The 22,945-nt window shown below is 37.5% G+C and overlaps 1 protein-coding gene across 6 annotated transcripts; it reads left to right on the top strand.

The window, feature by feature from the left end:
• Positions 1–773: 773 nt before the first annotated feature.
• ccdc187 (coiled-coil domain containing 187) lies at positions 774–22,928 on the top strand. 6 transcript variants are annotated; one of them, XM_055188032.2, is made up of 13 exons: positions 774–995; positions 2,720–2,815; positions 9,260–9,322; positions 9,445–9,574; positions 9,858–9,948; positions 15,954–16,032; positions 17,969–19,111; positions 20,002–20,120; positions 20,378–20,443; positions 20,517–20,636; positions 21,629–21,723; positions 21,816–21,904; positions 21,999–22,928. In XM_055188032.2, the coding sequence occupies exons 2-13, from the start codon at positions 2,764–2,766 to the stop codon at positions 22,145–22,147; spliced, it is 2,196 nt and encodes a 731-aa protein (XP_055044007.2). In that variant the 5' UTR covers positions 774–995; positions 2,720–2,763; the 3' UTR covers positions 22,148–22,928. The 6 variants fall into 6 exon arrangements, with proteins under 6 accessions (XP_055044007.2, XP_055044009.2, XP_055044012.2 ...); XM_055188034.2 differs by having other exon boundaries at positions 775–995; positions 20,381–20,443; XM_055188033.2 differs by lacking the exon at positions 774–995 and adding an exon at positions 1,008–1,146.
• The last annotated feature ends 17 nt before the right edge of the window (positions 22,929–22,945 follow it).

The following is a 22,945-nucleotide window of genomic DNA, read 5'->3' as shown; positions in this document are numbered from 1 at the left end:
TAATACAGTAATACAGATCTGAACATCAAGTGTCAGAAGAAAAAAAGATAAATATATTATATTTTGATTCATGAATGCCTGATTTTATTTAACAGATGCTTTTATCCAAATTAACTTAAGGTAGTGTATACTGTAGCTTACATTTATATGTGTTTGCTACATGGGATTCAAACTCACAGCCTGTTGCTGAAGCAATGCTTTACCATGCATTACAATCTTTTCAACAATCTACATCTAAAGGTTGTTGTAATTCACATTTTATGCAAGTTTGTGTAAAAGATTTGATTGAATACATTTTTCAGACACAAATGCATCTGTGATACCAATTGAGGGCACATATCATATGTTGTGTTTAACGATTGATTGAATACATGTACAGTATAATTTTTTTTTAAAGTTAATAATAATTGAATAATTAAAGGATCAAACTAGTTTGGCTGAATAAAAACATTTTACATCAGGATATCATTTACATATTTAGATTTTTTTATAAATAGGCATTTTTTTATATTTGTTCTCTTAAATATCATGTGAACAAAGTTGTTTTATGATAGTAATGCAGCAGTTTGATTGGGCAGTTGTGTTACGTTGAAGAATGTATTAAGTTTGTCCGCGCTCGCTTGCCATCCTTGTGAAAGCTACATGCCATTAGGTGTGTTCAACTTCATATGGCGCTGTGCAGACTGCTCGAAGCTTGACATCAAAATACCGCGATAGTTATTCCAAAGATTGGCTTTAGAATCATTCTCGCGATACTGTAATGCCATACTCCCATTAGTCTGCGCAACGCCACGTGAAGTCGAACACACCTTTTGTGTCGTTGTCAAAAACAGTCCGCCTAGTGTTGGAAACTTTGAAATTGGTTAATTACAAGTTTAGTCCTTTAAAACACTTTAAAATCCAAGCTTGCGTTTATGACTAGCCATCGCATTTAACAAAGTAGGGTTTCAGCGTTATTTCAGAGCATTTGTGTGAAAGTGAAGAGCGCAGTTCATGTAAGAGACTGTTGTTATGTGAATCGTTGTTTTAAAGGGACGCGTTTTATTTGCGGGTTATGATGAATCATTGAGGGGGTAAACGTGAGGAAGTGATAGACATCTACCACACTCATTCATTTTCACTTCTGCTGTTTTGATTTGAACACAGGTTTGTTTTGTTGTTGTTTTCGTTTCGCTTTGTTTGGGTTTTTGTCTGGTTCTGGATTAGTAACAGTTAAAGCAGTCGCATGCTCGCTTCGTCATACAGTATATTTTGTCTTCACACGTTGCAATTTAAAAAAAATGCTTTGTAAGTTAGTTTTAAGCTTACATCTGAAGTGGGTACATTTAAACTGTAGCATTTGTTTTGTGAAGTTCACAAATATAAAACAAATTAATTCTCCCCACTCAAAAATACTGAAGTATACTTTAGTATTTACCATAGTACACTGTGGTAAATTGTATCACCACAATGTAGTATTTTATAGTAATTGCCACGCTTTGTTAAAGTTTACTACAGCATTCTGTAATATTAACGAGAGTGAATTGATCAAATGTAGTAAATACTCTAGCATACTTGGATATTTACTGAGGTAAGGCTAAAAACTATAGGAGTTTACTAAAGCTAATTCTGCATACTACAGTATTTTCACGTGGTTAAGAGGTGGTTTTGTATTTATATTAATATATAATCACTTGTAAAGGATTTTTATATGGAAGAATACATACATACCAACATGAACAGAAAAAATCATTCATATCGTAAATATGATACAATAACAATGATATACAAATATTTTACGTTTTAAGCATGCATTACATTTTACGGGGTTCCCAAGGATCCTTGAAAGTTTGTGATTCTGGGGGAAAAATTCAAGGCCCTGGGACGTTTTTGAAAATATACATAGATACAGGTCATTGAAAGTGCTTGAATCTATTTTATGCAAGAAGTTTTCTGGAAAAAAAATCCATATTATTCCCTGTGCAGTGTAGGATAATATCATAAAACGTTTAGACTTTTTAAGCACACGTGCTAAACTGTTCACTTTAAATTCTTATATCTTCTGTATGTGAATGTTGATTCATACCAAATTGCTTTTTTGCATAGTTGTGCTTGACATATGAAAACGTCTCGGGTTACGTATGTAACTATTGTTCCCTGACAAGGGAATGAGACACTGTTTCTCCCTTGCTATACTTTCTGCGTCCCTGTAACGCCAACTTTGGCAATATTTCAGATAGCGATATACTTCTTGGCTCCCGCGTCACCCTGTCTTTGTCGTTAAGCCTCACCATTGGTTGAATTTGATATACACATTCAGGTGCACTTACCCCTGGAGGCGTCCTCAAAGTGTCACCACAATGTCGCAGCGCAGGTTCCCTCAAAAGGGAACAATGTTTCTTAAAAGGTATCACGATGTAACCTTGCTCTCACTTGAAATGTGTCCCTACATTTAGTCCTTGAATTTGAGGGTATTGGACCTGGAAGTCCTTGAAAGGTCCTTGAATTTGAAGTTAACTAAGGTGTGGGAACCCTGGTTTTAATTAACGTCTGTAAATAAAGAGAAACTTTTATTGTAATTTTTATTTTTGTGTATAAATCTTGGGGACTTGTAATGGAAATGCTTCATACAGTTTGTCTGTCATGTTTTTTGAAAGTCTTGAAAGTGTTTCTGTTTAGAGAGAGAAACTAAACTGGAATGTGTTTAAAACTAACTGGAATGTGTTTTTCATGACAACAGGTTCTCATGATAACTGTTCTCAGATCTGCATGGCATGAGCATCAATGATGGCAGAGCTGGAGGTGGATCAGTCCAACCTGCCCAGAGTTCAGGAGGGTAAGACTCTTATCTGATATGATATTATATTTACACACACTGCACATGTTGCCCACGGGTATGCAACTGACTCTGTGTGTGCATTATTTGGCTTTGAAAGATTTGTGCTCATACACTGACTCTGAAGATTTACTGAATTGAACACGCAGAGTTTCTTTTGTCTGATCACTGTATGTGTACAGGTTGATTCCTGCTTTGATGTGGAGATTTTAGATGCCTCGCTTTACTGTTGTCTTAGATCTGATTAACATTCCAGATGTTTGCTTTATTACTCCATGTCAGTAAGAAAAATGTTGTCCGTTTATCACTGCTGCCGTTTTTCCACTCTCTGGTTTGTTTCGCCAGTGTTTGCTCGTGTAAAAGGGCTTGATTTGGTGATACTTTTGAAGGGGAAATGTCGGTGATGCTTTCCCATCCGTTCTTATGCTGTACACAATGCTCTCATTGTGTGTCATTGTGCATTTAAAGTTTAAACAAGCATTGGCTGAAGAAGGACAAAGCTCTGATAGACCACCACTCCGTCTGTAACACCCAATTAACTAATGTTTTACATATCAGTGAGCAACTGTGATTTCCTTTCTTCAGATTGTTTGCATTCAGTTGTGATTGTATCATAACTGGCACACACATCTCATACTTTTGTTCGATTTTTCTCTCTCCCCCTCTCTTTATCTGTGTTTGCTCTTTGTCTTTTCTCTTATCAGTTCCCGTTGATGTTTGCTCTGGTAGTTCTCATTATGTAGTGTGGCATGCTTTGGGAATGTTATTTCTGTCCTCCGGTTCTCTTGAGAAAAAGCAGCCTCCTTCCTCTCTTCCTTTAACCTCTGACCCTTTTCTTCTTTAGCTTTCAAACATGTACAGTCTGAAACTTATATAAATCGTCGGAAGCTACGCTAACCGCTCTGCATATATTTAAATAGTTGGGTCAATGACGTGACGTTAAAGGGGTCATATTATGAGATATTTTTAAGATGTAAAATAAATCTTTGGTGTCCCCAGAGTGTGTATGTTAAGTTTTAACTCAAAATACCATATAGATAATTTATTATAGCAAGTTAAAGGCGCTCTACGAATCTGTGCGACGGAACTTTTTGTTTATATTTGAACTGTTTTCAAACAAATGGAGCGTAGCTAACTCCTCCCCCTCCCTTCCGTGCTTTCATGAACACGCCCAACCCCCACCCCCAAATCCTTCTTGTCGTTTATTGGCTGGAACACTTTGTTATCGTTTCTGGTGGTAGGTTTGGCCACTTTGTTTTTATTGCAGTTTGTTGAGCCTAGGCTGTCTACAGAGATCGTGTTTTTTTACAGTTTGATCAGTGGATAGTGAGGAGATGTTTGCTGTATGTAACAAAAAATGTTTTATGGTCTAAAACGTGTGAATTCGCTTAGAGCACCTTTAAAATCACAAATTGCAAAAGTGTGCTGTTTTTGGTGTGTCTTTTAAAATGCAAATGAGCTGATGAAATGCAAACACTGATCACAATAATGGTGGTTTGTTGTAATTAAAACCCAACTGTCAAGTCCTTCTTTTCTCCCGCTTTCTCTCTGCACTAAATGGCAGTGCTGTGGTTGGATATTGCAGATAAAGGGGGCGGTATTATTGTAATTTGCCTTGCTACCTACCTCACAAAACAGGCGAAATCTGAACAACCAAATTTTTCACATGCTTGCAGAAAATGGCTTACTCAAATTAAGTGACTGGGTTGATCTTTTATCACATTTTCTAGGTTGATAGAAGCCCTGGGGACCCAATTATAGCACTTAAACATGAAAAAAGTCTAATTTTCACGCTATGACCCTTTAAATTATTTTGTGTCCGTATGGATAAATTAAATCGAAAAGGGTTAAAAATTCTAAATAAATTTGCAGATTACTTGCATACATTCTCTTTTTTGAGTCTTTTGAAAGAATTTTGGGGGATAATTGCAGAAAATGTGGTGTAACCGGTCTGTGTCAATTGGCGTAACTAATATTTTTTTAAATTAAAATATAAAAATATTTATAAAAAAAAAGTGGAATAAAATATCATCTAGGTTAGTGTTATGTGATTTTTTTACATAATCTTTGACAAATGATGTAAAACTGTATTTAGAAAACAGAGCTGTTTTCAGCATATGTCATTGTCAGGACAGTATTACGCATTAAAATTTACATTTAGAAATAACTAATAAAATTATATTTTAAAATGATTTTTTATGCCATCAAAGTGGATAAAATATTTAATATTTCTCATTCTTTGGCGCAATTGGCGGATACACCATTTGACATTTTCAGGTCCATTCAGTCTTAACTTTAATAAAAATGGTGCAAATGGTAATTTTTATTGCATAAATTAAACATAAATACACTGTGCATTGAAATAAACCTGATGCTTTTAAAACAAGTTTAAAAAAAATAAATTTCCCATCTTGCCAAACCGTTCTTGTCACTGACCCAGTTACTAAATTAGTTACTCTGAATTTTGTCTTAAATTATAAGATGCATTGACACTTCCTGTCTCAACTTCATAGTCAGTCAACCACATACATATTTTATGTCCGTATCTGGTGTTTCCTGTTTTGTCTGCTGTACTGGAGATGGCTCCATTTTCATTTCAGTAGATTTCAAAGTGTTCATATATGCGTCCTAGCATACTGCCTCCCGGTCTTTGAAATGTGAGCATGCCTTTGTGGGCCAGCTTCTGTAAAACTAGTTAGACGACTTCAGGTCAACACCCTTTTCCTAGCAATCGGCACGGTGACCCAGTAAGACACTTGCTGATAATGCCAGAACCGGGCCCGCAGGCTGTACACCCAGATTAGTTGTAATAGTATTTCGTGCAGGTTAGCAGGTGGTCAAGCCGGTAAGGAGTTTTTAACTGGATCGTTCTAGCAACATGTAAAGGACTGCATCTGTGAGTGTTTATTTTTTCAAAGACTCTACTTAGTTGATTTATACGATGGAGAAATGAGGACAAGAACATCTTGCTGTTGTTATGGATTGTTAACTTAAGACCAGAAGTTATCAGTACTGTCTAATCATAGACTTTAGCGTACAGTCTTATCAGTTTCAATCTGTACTTGGAAGGGCAAACAAGATGATTGAAATACTTAGAGTCTAATCCGCAGAGCTAATGTGATGCACATGTATGTTTTATTTTTATTGGATGATAGAGTAACTTGTTGTTAAGGGTGCATATGAACATGGCACACTAGAAATCTGCAATTGTGTGCAATCAATGTGGCATGGACGTGGTTCGGCACTGTTCTCTCTATGCCACACCCTTTGCTCAGCGTTTACAGACTCACGCCCCATTAGGATTTTTAAATATTTTTGAACTGATTCTATTTATATTAGAGTTCTTGTTGTTTTCTGTCCCCAGTCTAAGAGGTTTTTGGCTGCTGGACAAAACAAACCAGCTACTGAGTCTCACAGACGAATTGGAGGTTCCTATGAGTACTAAGACATGGACCGTCATTCTGTTTTCCTTATCTGAACCGTTTCCCTCTAAATAAAAGCCACCTGTCGCTCTTACTGCACTGTCCTGGGCTTCTGGTTTGTCTGGAAACCATTATCTCTGGTCAAGCTTTTGTTGATATTGTTAGGTGGATGTGCAACCTGATATAGGTTATGCTCAGCAGGTGAGGTCAGGCAGATTTGTTTATTGCAGTTCATTTACAGTAAGCCAACATAAGGATTACTTCTCTAAAGCTGCGCTTACTTTTTTATGGGGTCGGCAGGTTCACCCCAGCAGACGGTTGATTGGGTTGCACAGCGAGCTATAGGTTTGCTGAGCCTATAGATAGATTTCCACCAGCTGCGCAGGTCAGAGGTTATGCTGAAGTCGGTATGGTATTATTTTCATGCTACTATATTTCAGCACATTTGCTCAGATCATCCTGAAGGAAAGCAGGGGGTCATATTGTGGTTGCATTGAAGGGGGCAGCTTTGGTTTACTGCTGTCAGTATCTAATGTTCTCTGTCCTGACCACAGCAGCAGTGATAAAGCCCAGCCTATGACTCCAGCTGTTGTGTCCATTACAAACTTTGTGTCTGTAAAACTTTTGGATGTATTTTAAATGGCCAAATTCGAGGTTGCAATTGACTAAATGGGCTTGGTGACTAAATGGGCTTTGTGAATGGGCCGGCTAGCAGAGGTTTGTTAACGTTTTGATGCTGAGGGTATAACAACAACAGCAATGCAAAGTTTAACAATTTTCCTCATGTTGTTCTAAACCTGTATGAATGAATTTTTTCTGGTGAACACAAAGGAAGATATTTTGAGAAAGGATGGTAAGCACACCGCTGATGGTGACCACTGACTTACATAGTAGGAATAAAAACATATTATGGAATTTAATGGGTACTGTCAACTCTGTGCTTACCATCATTTATCAAAATATTTACATTTATTACGATACTTCCAAAATATTTTTTCCTACTATGGAAGTCAATGTCACTATCTGCTGTGTGTTTACAATCATTAGAACAACATGAGGATGAGTAAATGATGACAGAATTTTAAAGTGAACTATCCCTTTAAGTATCTCTAAGTTTGGTAAGAACATTAAAAATGCTGGGCTATTTTCAACCCTAGGCTATTTTAGCAGTTATATCTGAAACTGTCGAATGTAGCATCTATTTACATACATCTATGGTCCGACGTGGTGCGAAAGAGTGGATGTGAGGACTAATTTGCATATTCGTATATTATCCGAACTGTGCAATTGAGTAGATGCAAGGATTAATTTGCATATTTATGGGTCTGCATGCACTAAATGAGAAAAGGGTGTAGAGTTATATTTAAGCTGTTTTAAAGCGCAGTTGTGCCCTAATGGTAAGAGAGTCGGGCTTGTAACCTGAGAGTTGCTGGTTCGAGTGGTCGCGACTGGGTGCCTTGAGCAAGGCACCTGTCCCCATTGTTTCCTGGGTGCTGCAGTGATAGAGGCCACATTCCAAGTATGGGTTACCATATGTTGGTTATTACGTCACTTTCAAAATTGAAGAAATTACTGTCACATAAAAAACTAAACTTTATTTAATTTTTGCTCCATGTCCCCCTAGGGGCTCCGTATAATGTAACTATCGTCACATGAATCTATCGCGTGTCCTTTATAAATCCAAAATCACAGTTTGGGTCACTTATAACATGCATTTGAAAGGTAAAAATATAATCATTATAAATATTCTTTATTATCATGAAAATACCTGTAAATGTTTAAAAAAACACCTATATAAATATGCTATCAATTTCCTGGAGCTTCCTGTGTAATTGTACTACTTTTCGGCACGAGAACACCCTCTGGCTTTTTGGATGTAGCTGCATTTCACTGTAATTCATTGAGAAGCATAACAAGCAGAATCACACGATGTGTCTTTGCACACCCCTAGTGATCCATTAGCTTAATAAGTGATCACTAAATTAGCAGTGCAAAGGTCCTGGGTTTGACTCCCAGTGAACACATACTGATACTGTTTAGATTCAGTGCACTCTAAAGGGGATCGCACACCGGCCGCGCAGCTCAGCGCCGCGCCGCGCCGTTCTAAAAAAATGTAACACATTGTTTTCTATGAGTGTACGATCACCGGCGCCGCCAGGTGGCGCCTGTCCGCGCCGCCCAGCTGTGACTCAGGAAGTTGTTCAAATCCCTGTCGCGCCACACAGCGCCACTCCCACAGTTTAACATTACATAACATCATATGTGTCCCAAATCATTTAGAACTAACATTGGCTTCTAATGTATATTTTACATTTTGAAATAGACGTTATCTGACGAAGCTCGCGCTATTTAATGTGCACTTCCGGTTTACAATACCTCCGAGTTCTCCTAGGCGCGACGCGGCGCTGCGCGGCGCCGAGCTGCGCGGCCGGTGTGCGATCCCCTTAAGTCACCATAAATGTAGCGTTTATGTATACATAGATAAATGTAGTGAGCCTGCATCATTCCTTTATAAATCTTCCTAAAGCAGTTGAGAGTTTCGTCTGGTTATCCAGTACTTGAACACAGGATTTAAAAAGTTATTTTGTTTTTTAATTTTTAGGTTCAGTTTTTGTTGTCTGTTATTATGGCTTGGATCAAGAGTGACTTGTGGTTAAAATGAGTACTAGGAGTTCAGTTCTCATAGGATAAAATTTGTTTTGATGCATGAAAATAATGTATCAAATGATTTCTAAACAGTTTTACTACAAAGCTTTATATTTCATTTTATTAAATTAAGTACAGTTACCACATGAAATAGTAATGTAGTTTTAAAGGCAGTCTGAACGTCTGTCATTTTTCCACAGATGTGAAGTCTGTCTGCAATTACAGCCTTAAATCTTGAGCTTATGGTTCAAACACTGCAGAAACCATAAAAATAAAGTTAAAATATAGAGACCACTTGTAAAAGCTCAGAATCTTTTAAACAATTCCCAAAAATTGTTGTAAATCTTTATTTGCTTGTTGTCTTTTTTACTCACAGTTTGCCAGTGTTTTGCTGTTTTGGAAGATGGAGCTTTAGCACATAACCTGCAGGAACAGGAGAGTAAGTACAATTCTCTCATTTTATCCACCACACTTAAGCCATGTTAATGAGTGCTTTAAAATTTTGCAAACATGACTTAAACATCCTAAACATGCTGTTTTGTCATTTTATGTCTCCCATAGTTGAGCAGCACTACACCTCTAATATACAGAGGAACCAACTGGTTCAGAAAGACATCCGTGTAGCCAAGAGTCTCCAAGATGAAGAGAAACACACAGCTCTCTTGCTTCAGCAGCAGGCCACACGACAACTGTAAGATTTGAAGTTTTTGCGGAAATAGTCGTAATTGGCAGGGAAGAGTTTTCTTTTAATTGAATGGTGGGGAAAGAGTTAAGGATCTTATCACATCAACATAAAACATGTCACTGTCTAAACTTGAATAGTTACAGTATTCTGTATTCTCAATGACTGATGATAACCTTTTCAAAGTCCACCTGTGTTCAATATTGTGACAGTTTCTTTCCTACATTCAAAGAAAAAGAAATGTTTAACCAGATTAAAGTGTTTTAGTAACAACTTTATTTCAAACTCTTAGGGAGGAACGTGATTCGGAATATGCACGAATGATTCAGGAAGAGATTCGGCGGCGTGCGGAGGAGGCCCGGAGGAGGGAGGTGGAAGACGAGGTGAGTAACTCGTTTAAGCCACTGTAAACATTACTCTGCTTTTCATTTAAACTTCTGAACTGCTTTGTCTGAGAAATTATATATGAATCAGTAGTTAATGAGTCAGCTGGGATCGCCCATGGTCTAATTCATTCAGTTAGTCACCTGTCGTGCTGTCTGCCATTTAAGTGAAAGTGCTGGCGGAGACCACACAAGACTGAGCATTGATGTGATGATCAGCCACTCATACTGCGCAGTAATCTAATCCAGGTCCATTTAAAACCAGCACAGCATGAATAATCCCCCTTCAGCGAGAGATACAAGGAGACATGAGTCTACATGTTGTGTGAGTCACAGCCAGAACAGCTGAGTATGCTCAGATCTTTTTGTTTTATTTAACCATAACAATTAAGATGAGTTGCAGTTTTTCTGTTGAGCGTCCTTTAAATGTTAAAGGAATATTCCACTTTCTTAAAAAGAAAAATCTTGATAATTTATTCACCCCCATGACATTCAAAATATTGATATATTTCTTTGTTCAGTTGAGAGGAAATAAAATTTTGGGGGGAAAATATTCCAGTATTTTTCTCATATTCCAGTATTTTTCTCAATTTGTTTATTTATTGACTATATTAGACCCCAACAGTTAAAAATTGGCAGTTTCACAAGGCTCTAAAAGATCCCAAACGAGGCATAAGGGTCTTTTCCGGCAAAACAATTGTCATTTTCGGCAAAAAAATAAAATAAAACTTTTAAACCACAACTTCTCATCTTGCACCAGCCGTGTGACGCACCAGCATGACCTTACATAATGCATAAGCATGTCGATAGGGCACGCGGCACAAATGTAAAATGCACATTTGCAGACCATTTTAAACAATAAACTGACACAAAGACATTGAGTGCGTTTACATGCACAGTCTTACGCCGATTATGCTTAATAACCTAATAACACGTGGGGTCATGTAAATGCGTAAACCGGTTTTATTTAATCGAGGAAAGCCCATAAACGGTGTAAGCAAAAACCGATCGGCACAGGTAGTTTTTTGCTCATTATCCCGATTTCGCGTGGCATGTAAACACCTTAACCGCATTTCTCACGGTTTTGTACATGTGGCATGTCACCGCGTGTAAAAGATAAATGTCAGACACGGAAGTAAGCGCAATGTAACGCATAAAAGTCTCTGCTCTACTAAAGCAGTTGGCAGAGAAACTGCAAAAATAAAACTGATGTTATATTTACAGGTTCTGGAGACACGAAAAGAGATCAAACAATATAGCTTAGCATAGTACTATAGGCGATGACGTCACTACCTGCGAGAAACCTGATAAATCTCCAAGTCCCATGTAAACGCAGTTGTCTGCATAGCCGGTTTATTGATTTGCATGTAAACGCATGAAAACAGTTATCCGCTTATTCTGTGCATGTAAACGTACTTATTAATTAGTATCATTACAAATTCAACAACGTCAGAACGGTCCTCTTTCTCCACACTTGTAAACATTGGGGCGGTAGTTATGCATACGTCATGCGTGACCTTTCAACATGCTTGTGCATTACATAAGGTCGCGCTGGCATATTTTATATTTTTTTGCCAAAAATTTTTTGTGCCTCGTTTGAATCATTTAGAGCCCTTTGAAGCTATGTTGAAACTGCAATTTTAAAGGGGAAATACCATGAAAATCTGACTTTTTTAAGTGCTATAATTGGGTCCCCAGTCCTTCTAGCAACCTATAAAATGTGAAAAAGATCAACCCAGTAACTTTGTTTCGGTAAACCATTTACTGCATGCATGTGAAAAAATAGGTCTTCAAAATTTAGCTCCCCTTGTGATGTCAGAAAGGGGAACTCCATTTAATAATAATAATAATAAACTTTATTTTATATAGCGCCTTTAAAGTTGCATCTCAAAGCGCTTTACAGAAACATAAAAAATACATTACGAAGTACACATACATTGAATCAAATTTAAGAACATATAAAAAAGATGCATACAAAGGGAAAGAAATCAGTTATATGTGCTAGCCTAAAAAAATAAGTTTTAAGACAGACAGACAGATAAACTTTTCAAGAACCATTCAAGGCCTTGTAGGTGAGCATGAGGATTTTAAAATCAACACGAAACCTAACTGGAATCCAGTATATTAATACAGCCCGTTAATCTACACTATCCAACCATGGCACTGCCCTTTAGTGCAAAGAAAGAAAGAGAAAATAATTGACAGCACAACTGAGTTTTAATTTCAACAAACCACCATCATTGTGATCAGTGTTTGCATTTCATCAGCTCATTTAAAAGGAAACACCCAAAACAGGACATTTTAACATGCTATAATAAATTATCTATATGGTATTTGAGCTAGAATTTCACATATGTAAACTGAGTAACTGATAATGAACTTTTCCTTAACTAACCAGAGTAATCGTTTTATAGCTTTAAAGGTATAAAGTTCACCCAAAAATGTAAATTCTGTCATCAATTACTCACCTTTATGTTGTTACAAATCTGCAAAAGTTTCAATTTCAACAAACCGCCATCATTGTGATCAGTGTTTGCATTTTATCAGCTCATTTGCATTTAAAAGGAAACACCCAAAACAGGACATTTTAACATGCTATAATGAATTATCAGTATGGTAATTTGAGCTAAAATGTCCCCTTTAAGTTGCATTTAATCTGTTGAGGTCCAGTAAAGTCTATTAAATTTAGAAAAATCATGGAATGTTTTTCTCAAAAACTTAATTTCTTCTTGACTTAACAAAGAAAGACATCAACATTTTTGATGACATGGGGGTGAGTAAATGATCAGGATTTTTGTTAAGAAAGTGGAATATTCCTTTAGAGCAGTTTTGTTTTTGGCAAGATGAAGTAGTTAAAGGATTAGTCCATTTTCTAAAAAGAAAAATCCAGATAATTTACTCATCACCATGTCATCCAAAATGTTGATGTCTTTCTTTGTTCAGTCGAGAAGAAATTATGTTTTTTGAGGAAAACATTGCAGGATTTCCCCAACTCCAATGGACTTTAATAGAGCCCAACATTAAACACTCAACTCAACACTTAACAGTTTTTTTCAACAGAGTTTCAAAGGACTATAAACAATCCCAAATGAGGCATAAGGGTCTTATCTAGCAAAACGATTGTCATTTTTGACAATAAAAATAACACATATACACTCCTAAAGCACAACTTCTCGTCTAGATCCGGTCGTGATGCGCTAGCGTGACCCGACGCAATACGTCATCACGTCAAGAGGTCACAGAAGACGAACGCGAAACTCCGCCCCAGTGTTTACATGTGAAAAAAGGAGAAAGAGAAGGAGGACCGTTCCGACGTTGTTGTATGTCAACTGATACTAATTAATGTCTTTGTGTCAGTTTATTGTTTACAATGGTCGGCAAATGTGCGTTTTATATATGTAACACGTGACCTCCCTAACGTCACTACGCATTTACGTTAGGTCGCGCTGGACCGGACCTAGACGAAAAATTGTGGTTTAAAAGTACATATTTTTTATTTTTCTTGTCAAAAATTACAATTGTTTCGCTTGATAAGACCCTTATGCCTCGTTTGGGATTGTTTAGAGTCCTTTGAAACTCCGTTGAAAAAAAGTGTTGAGTTAAGTATTAAATGTTGGGCTCTATTAAAGTCCATTAAAATTAGAAAAATCCTGCAATGTTTTCCTCAAAAAACATAATTTCTTCTCGACTGAACAAAGAAAGACATCAACATTTTTGATGACATGGTGGTGAGTAAATTATCTGGATTTTTCTTTTAAGAAAATGGACTAATCCTTTAAGCATCGGCATAAGCCTTGATCATTTGTACATGACTCTTAACCTCAGAGGCCTGTACCATGAAGATGGTTGAACAAACTCAGGGGTACAGGATTAGTTTCGACTTGACAAAACCAAACAAGTACGATCAGGCTTTGTTGGTACCTTATTAACTTTTTCTGTCAGCTCTGGCTTTGATCTTAAACTTATGATTAATCCGCGAGCGTGTGCACATGAGAGAGTGATGTCAGCACAGAACAGCCAATCGCTTTAAACACAGACAAAGCAAGTTCCGGATTAATTTTTCAATAATTATGTGCAAATATTACGTATTAAAAAATTGCATTCTCTGTTAAATTTGGACCTTAAGGTATATTTTTATTCATTTTGTTCTGTTGTCAGTGCTATGAACTAAAAAAGGTCAACTTAACAGCAGGTCTTGTGTTAACAGACAGACACAGAGTCAGTCTTTCTGTTGAGATTTGCATGCTTGCTCTATCTATACACAGAGTTCAGCATTTTTGAGCAAGACAACAGGAAACTTGACCAGCTGTTGGATAATAAACATTTGTCCAGACAGTCCTTTAATCCAAGTATAAACTGATCAGCCTAGCTTATGAAGTCTGCATTTTGTTTTATTTTTAAACGGTTCATTTGTAGTATCATCTAGGCAGAACGCTACCATCTTCTGGTCATGGGCTGTACTTTTTCTCAATCTTGTCATTTCACACTTGCTGCTCTTTTGTGTCAGTCACGTTTATGGCTGTTTAGTGCAAGATCTATCAGGCCGGTCTTTTATAACACAAAAGAAATACAGTTTTAAACACTGTAGTAAAATATTATTGACCTTGCTATTTCTTGCAATTTAATTCAAGTTCTGGTTATACAGCAGTCATAGTTTGAACCTGAAATGTGTGTTTGAGTATTTATAAACTGTTTGTAGTTCAGAGATGTTGGCCTGGGGAAAAAAATAAATGTTTAGACTGTTCACATCCTGCATAACGGTTAAAGTTGAGGTTCATTTTTGTACAGTCATCAGTAGGGTTCAGTAGCAAATGGATAGCTGTAGAGGAATACGTAGGTACGTTTCTAAAATACATAGTCAGTGGAAAGTCGGTTGTCATTGTGGTCAGTTATGTTATAAATTGTGCCCTTTGTTTGCCCACCTTCTTGCAAGCAGTACATGTAGCTGTTTAAAAAAAATCTGCAAGGTGGGCTTTTTGATGTAAGATCAAGCATGTCTTGAGGTCTTATGTGACGTAAGCATGGAAATTCCCCCCGCTGATGCGTGGGACTGTCTACGCGAGATTAACCTCATAAGTGCGTCTATATTTTAAGTGTCACCTTAAACACCCAGATGTGAGAAACTGAGTAACTGATAATGAACTTTTCTCTAACTAACCAGTGTAGTAGTTTTAAAACTTTAAAGGTTTATAGTTCAACCCAAAAATGAAAATTTTGTCATTGATTACTCTCCTTCAACTTTTTTGTTCTTCTGAACACAAATGAAGATATTTGTAATCGAGCAGTAAACAGAAGCACCATTGACTTTCATAGTAGGAAAGAAAAATACATTGCTCAAAATATCTTTCTTAGTGTTCAGCAGAACAAAGAAATGTATGCGGGTTAGTAACAACTTGAGGATGTGTAAATGATGACAGAATTTTCATTTTCATATCTCTTTATGTGTAGTAGTAACGTATGTTTTAGGTCAATGTTTTTTTTTTTTAAGAAATTAATCATGACATTTAAAGAGCACCTATTTCATTGCTAAAAACCCAACGTTATTTGGTGTAATGCAATGTGTTTGCCTGGTTTATGGTTAAAAAACAAATTATTTTTCACATACGGTACATTTTTGTCGCTCCAGATTTTACTCTCTTTCTGAAACGCACAGATTTGAAAAGCTCTGTGTCTCTAATTGGCCAGCTAATCTGTACGTTGTGATTGGTATGAATACCTCTGACGTCAGCAGGAAATGTGTCGCTCCTTACCATGTTTAAAAGATTTAAAGTAAATTGTTGCCTACAATCTGTGTGTTTGTTGTAGGCCAAAAAAGAGATTTACGTTCGAGGCGATAATTTGCGTCATTTTTGCATATCGTTAACATGTACTAACACACACTTACACACCAAAGGAAATGTAAAATCTTGAATCGGACAACAGGTGCTCTTTAAACAACCCCTCCTTCCTTAATGTGAGCAGTTTGATGTCTAAATATTCATCTTGTATGTTTTTTTTAAATACAGGAAATAGCAAAAAGGATACAGGAAGAGGAGGAGCTTCGTGTAAGAAACAGAGGCAGTTACCATAATAGAGATGGTCGAGGTAAAATACAAGCATCTTTTCTCTCTTGCCATTTTATGAGATGATGTCATTGTAATTGGCTTGGAATTTTTTGAGCCCTGTGTAACCTTGTTGTTTACATCTTCAAGTAAAGTTCAGGTGGCCTGTCTTTGTTAGCCTATCATTGTTAGTCAACTTGCCTAGAGAGCATTTGTAGTATTTCTTTATTTATTACACATTATTATTCAGATACTGAGCAAAGTTTAGGAGTTGTAGTTTAACAAGAATGCTGCCTTTTGTGCCAAATTTGGTGTGTTAACTCACAAAAGCATAACTCAATTGTGTAATTGTGTTTTGGAAATTCGTATAACACTGTAGACAGTCATAATATTGTGACCAGTGAAATTGACTTCATGTCAAGTGATTTCTTCACATGCAAACATCTGACCTGATGTTATTAACATGGTAAGGTTGAAGTGTCTTGTGATTTTGAAGTGTAATGTTCTCTGTAGAAATAGTTTGTTGCCTTTACTGGTGATTTTTCAATTCATCTGTGAAGCAATATGATATTAATAACCAAAAAGACATGACATTATCTAGAGTTAAGACTGCCAAAGACATTTCCATTCGCTCATGTTTGTTTCTGAAAGTTTCTAGGGATACATATTTTGTGCCTGAACTGTTTGCAACACAATGTTCCTGTTTTTGGAGATTCTAGTAGTCTGTTTTACCCTTACGTCATATTGTGCAATATGAAAAACATCAGTCAGGAAGTAGAAAAAATTGCAAATAGTATATACTTAATTTAATTACATTTTATTTATATAGCGCTTTTCACAATTGTTTAATTGTTTCAAATCAGCTTTACATTAATAAAAGCAGGAGAAAACACAAAAAAAGTCGGTGGACAACATAAGAAGCAGAGTACAGCAGCTAAGATTAAACCGTGCTAGTGAGCGTAGTAATAATGTGATGTATTGAAGAGGGTGCTAAGTTAAGCCAATGTCAGCTGACTCCCTAGGGGTTGAAAAAAACTCCTAGGAGAAAAAAACTCCCAGCTTTTTTATTTAGGAGGAAAAAGTCCTAGGAAGAAAAAAACCTTTGAGAGAGAGACAGACATTGCTGATTCTATAGAAGATATATATTAGATAATGTTTTATCCTATTTTGTACCAGGCTGTTCTCCCTTACAAAAATTAACTATGCACTGTAAAAAAGAAAGTTACCGCTTTATAACTTAGTTAATATTACCGGTAGTTAACTAAAAATTTAAGGAAACCAGGTAACTTACTTTTTAATGTTGAACCAACTTTTTTAGAGTTAAGGGCGGAGTCCATGATGTTTGAAAGCCAATGTTGATATTTGAAATCACCTAAACAAACACGCCCCTACCCCAATAGAATCTGGACCTTCTGTTGATAGACCCGCCCCACACATACGCAACCCGGCATTTGATTTGATTTGATTGGCTATAAGTGTGTTTTGGTAGTCGGCCCGTCTCCTTTTCCAACGCGTTTTTCAAACATCGTGGACTCCGCCTTTAAACCATGGCTACCACAAATAGATCTTGGTTTTGCTAGTGTAACCATGGTTTTGCAATGTTAATAAATACACCTATAAAACATGCTTATTACACTTTTACGGTAATTCGGTAGATTTTGCAAGGGCTTTGCTAGTAAAAGAAGAAACGAATGGCAGGCTTTTATTTGAGTTTATTGGCCTCATTCATATCAGCAAGCTCCTTTTTGTTTTGTAAAAAAATAACTCTGTCAATGCCACTGCATTTTATTATCCAACAGCACCTAACCTTTAACATACTAACCGCACCCTTAGCTCTATAAACTTTAGTTCAACTCTTTGCATGACGTCAAATAGTTTTGGTCATTCTTACATGTGTTTTACTTGGCACCCTCCATACAGTATCTCTAACCAGTCCCCAAATCCCCTGCTTTGTGTTTGCATGGTTGGCTTTACTAAAGAGACTACAAGTCTTCCACCTTACTCACCTCGGTCTGTTCACCCATCTGTCGATCGACACTACAACCGCTCTCCAACCAGAAGGTGGCAGCGCTCCCTCTCGCCCCCTTATTCAGACTCCGAGGAGGACTTGATTGACCACAGAAGGCCTACAGTTGTACCCAATAGTAGTCAAGCATACCAAGATAGCAGATCAACCGTAGGGCAGAGAATAATGGGCAGAACTCATTTAGATCAAGACAACAGCAGCACAACAAGTCAAAGCGACAGCACTGTCAGCCAAAGAAGCAGGACTTCTCACCTGTCAGGTGGATGGGGAGACGTGATCAAAGTCATAAAGACCGATTTGAACGAGCAAGGCTATCTGAGCCACAGCTCTGAGGATGAACTCTTTGAACCTATTTACAGACTTGAGAAAATGCTAAAACAGAAGCAGAGGAGTAACCGCGGTACTAGGCTCAGTCGCCACAGTAGCGTACGAGAAGATCACAGCCGAACGTGGCACGGAGACGGTTTCAGTCGTGTGGAGAGTTTTAGGGGCGGTGAAAGACACGTCCGTTTCCAGGACGAGAGAAGACGTACGAACAGTTACCATGGCAACGGATATAGTTCAAATGAAAATGGTCATGATGCTAGGGAGAGGGGCGATGTGGGTATACTTTCACCTGGGGTGTTAAGGGGCAATCATGCTCAACCTAGAGAAAGTTTAGGGGACCAAATTCCAACTCAGGGTTTTCGCCGTAACGTTTCAATGCGACGTAGTTACCAAGGTGATGTCAGGCTGAGCAAACGGACGTCTGTGCGTGGAGAAAGGAGAACTTCCAACCAAAATGATTTGAACTTGGTTAGTAGGGTAAGACCTTCATGTAATACACACTTGATGGAGATGGAAGAGAGACGTCCAGACCCTTTAAGGGAGGCGGGGAGATGGGAAGCGGCCAGAAACCAGCGTCAGAGATGTGGCCCATTAACAGAGGAAAGGATTATTGATACGCATTACCCTAGACAACACAGAGCCAGGCGATCCCAAAGTGAACACTTGTGGAGGTTTGAGGAAGAAAGATCGAGCTCAGACGAGGAGTTGGAGAGGGAGATGAGAAGGATGCAGAGACATCCATCACACAGCACTCGCTCCCCCAGAGCAGGTAACCCGTTTCTGAGCTCAGACCTGCCGCTGAGCCTCCAAACCCCTCTGCTCGTTGCTTTCAAATCATCTTCAATCAATAAACATGAGCTCTGCGTGCCTCCCCTGTACATCTTGGGTTTGAAAACCTTTTTTGTGTGATTTACTTAGTCTCCTGCAGTTAGACTAAATCATATTCTTTATTTTCAGCTGTTTCTGTATGTCTCCTCCTGCGGCAACCCTGTGACTTAGCAAAATATTGAAAAACGGTGGGGTGGTGGTTTTTTTATGTTCTTACCTCAACTTAGATGAATTAATGCATACCTATCTTTTTTCAATGCACTTCTTGAATGTGTTGGCATTGAGCCTAGGCCCATTCATTCCTATGGCTTCAAACAAGTTTTATTTTGTGCCACGTGTAACTATTCATGTAACAGTCTTTAAATAGGGAAAACATGGAAGTGTTCGGTGGCTTCTAAATTCATCCCTGTTTGGATCCTAAGGAATGAATGGGGCTAGGCTAAATGCTAACACATTCACAACATGCTGTACAAAGATTAAGTGCACGCATTGAGGAAAGATAGGTATGTATTCATTTGTCTAAGTTGAGGTAAGAATATAGTAAAATATTAAAAAACTGTGGTGTTTTCCTTTAATGTGCTTTCAATATCTCGATGCATCATCTTCTGGGGTCTTCTTAACTTATGGATTTTGTTTGATGTATTACCTCCTGGCTTTTCTCTTATCCTGCGTTTCTGTTGGGGTCTGTTATTCTTGAGACTATGAAGGTGTCCAGGTCTTTCCTGTGTTATATTAAATTGACTTTTAAATTGTTTTGAAGCTTGTGGTGTTCTGTAAAAGCATGCATCAGGTCTTGCTCTAATCTTGGCTGGCTGTGATTTTGGCCTACAGGACCTGTTGCTGGGAGGAGTGGGATGGCAGCTCTTGACCTGGGAGAACTGGAGCAAGTGCTCCTTGATGAGGAACTGGCTCGGAGACTTCAGGAGGAGGAGGTGAAATTGGCTGAGGAGGTTTGTGTCTGGAAAATGGGGTTTTCCAGTTTGTCTTAGTAATGCTTTAGGTGTGACTGTAATGACATATCACAGTAAATACTGTTATTAAATGACTTTTCCATGAACACTGTCTGTTTATATTGTCTTTTACCACACACTGTCATACTTTACAGCTTTAGCGCACATGCTCTGTCATGACCTGCGATGAGCCAATCACTCACATTTGTTATGTCTTAATGTACACTTTGAGTCATTTTTATCTTCGTCTGATTCAGCAGGGGTCATCTCCTAGACAGACCTGTCCTAGAGACTTCAGACTGGCACAGGTTGCTCAAGATGAGGTTAGCAGAGCTTAAAAGATGCATTTTAAGAGGATTATATTCTTGTAACTTTTGGTCAATGTTTGTTGCTCAGGAAATTGCACGGTTCATTCAAAAACAAGAGATTAAAGCTAAACGGAGGTCTGCAGAGCTGGATCCTGTCGGACCTGGGAGAGGATATAGAAATATGGTGACCGAGTATGACAGAAGAGAGGTACAGTATGTTACAGACAGACATGTAGGGTGATATGAATCGTGTTTTTTTCTTGAATTACCTAAAAGTTTCCCCTTATGAATTTTTATTGAATTCCTGGGAATTTAGTGGATTGTTCTTGCATGTGCTGTTAAACTGGTTAAACATATTTTTGTTTATACTCACGTGAATTAGTCTCGTGAGTCGTGATTCATTGGAATTGCCGAATGTAACCTTTGGAAATAGTTACCTTTTAACCCAACAATGTAAACAAACACCAAATTGCAACAGCTGGTGGGTATTTTTGGATGAGTGTGTTAAAGGGCACATATTGTGCAAAATCCAATTTTACAATGTGTATTTTGGCAGTATGTGAACACATCCATCCTACAATGAAATAAATCCACCCTCTCCTTTATTAAATCACCATAAAACCAAAGCAGTCTCTTTAGACATGGTTTTTTTATTTTCTTGTTAATGTGATGTCACACAAACAAAGTCCCGCCCACAACCTCTGGCTGACTGGTTAATTTTACCCAAAAGCTTTTCTAAATGTGTTTGTTTGCACTTTGTAGCACTAATGCGGCTAAATATATTATTGTCTCAGACTGTATTCACAGGAATAAGATTTATTTGAACTAAAACACTCACTGAAGTCTCTTTTGGTAAGGTAGTGAGGAGCTGTAGCTCATTTGCATTTAAAGGTACACGCACGAAAACAGCACTTTTTGTCCTCACCAAATGATCGGTGGGGTATCTTAAGCTAAAACTTCACAGACACATTCTGGGCACATCCAAATCTTGAAAAAATTGGCATGATATGTGATAAAACATGCCCTTTATTTATAACTATAATTTTTCTTATCAGTAAATTTTTTTTGCCTGCATTCTGCATACAGTATTAACTTTACAACGTTTCAAAAATTGTTATTTGTAGAAAACCGGCATGAAACAGCCTTTGCTTGTGATAGTTCTAATATATAAATTAATTTATATGAGTTTTGCTGTTTTAGTTGCAGAGAGAGAGAATGGGTTCAGATGGACTTCAGTCGCCAGTTGATGACTTCAACACAGACCATCAACTGTCTAGCCCTGTTTCAATGGCAACGTACGTCACAATTTCTTCCTAGTCGTGCTTGGTTTCCTGTATAATTTTGCAGAATTTCAGTTCCATTATATTAATATCTGATGTTTCCACAGACAACCGCAATCTGTGAGGAACATTGCAGAAGAACTGGACCCAACCTTTCAAAGACAGGAGATGGCTGATGCAGGACTGAGAATTAATGGTGGGTACTTTTAAAGTGGCATTGTTTTGCATGTCATCTATGATAATTGGATATAAAAAAAAAACCGTTTGCATTGTTGCCTTTCAAAATCAAGGTCCCCAACAAGTAGATTCATCGAACCCAGCTGAAGAACAACCTACATTTGTGCCACCCACAAAACGACAAAATGAAAAACTAGGACGAGCAAAGCCCAAGGACAAGAAGGAAAATATTAAACAGAAAGAGAATTGCAAGCAGCAGTGATAATGGACAAATGACAAATCAATATGTATGCAATTATGTATGCAATAGATTGAAAGTATATATATACAACTCCCAAAGGTTTGGGACTTTCCAGTCTTCTGTTGTAAGATATTTTTGTAATCAGCATCTCAAAATGGGGGACAATCCAGATAATGCAGCTATTTACAGATAAAGCCATTGTTAATCGTGATGAACTTGCCAGCGTCACACTCGCTTACACTTTGCCGTTTCACTTTTATTCAGTGGCTGGTGTGTTACTGATGGGGGAAAGCTCCCATTTGTACTTTTCTGGAATCCTAAAATCATACCATTCTATGTTAAAGTGAGATGGCACATGGTTGAGTAAACCTCTCTGGAGTTTTTCTGTGTAATTCTTCTCTAAAGCGAACCGTTTTTTTTCTTGTACTTTTCTTTTTGGATTCCAGGAACTGCACCGGTCTTAATTTGCATTGTCATTCTCATTTGGCACAAGAATTTTTATGGTTTTGTAAAAGAAGCAAAAACAAAACTACATATTTATAATGACATCACATATACAAGGTAAAAGGCTGCGACTTTAGTATTTTCAATGATTATATTTTTACACTCAGGTCGAGTGATGCTGTTACATATTTTCATGATATTCAATACTTCACAACATAATGTAAATAATGTGTTAATGGTCATTCACTGCTTATATGCTTAAGCAAATGCCTTGTACAGAAGTCACAAAATCTTTATATACATGTCTGTGTTAAATATCATCACTACAAAAAATAAAGTTTTACATTTACAACAACAATAGGATTTAAAATGTTT

Source organism: Misgurnus anguillicaudatus, chromosome 13 (assembly GCF_027580225.2).
Source record: "Misgurnus anguillicaudatus chromosome 13, ASM2758022v2, whole genome shotgun sequence".
Taxonomy (NCBI): Eukaryota; Metazoa; Chordata; class Actinopteri; order Cypriniformes; family Cobitidae; genus Misgurnus; species Misgurnus anguillicaudatus.
This window is presented reverse-complemented; position numbering and strand designations above follow the sequence as displayed.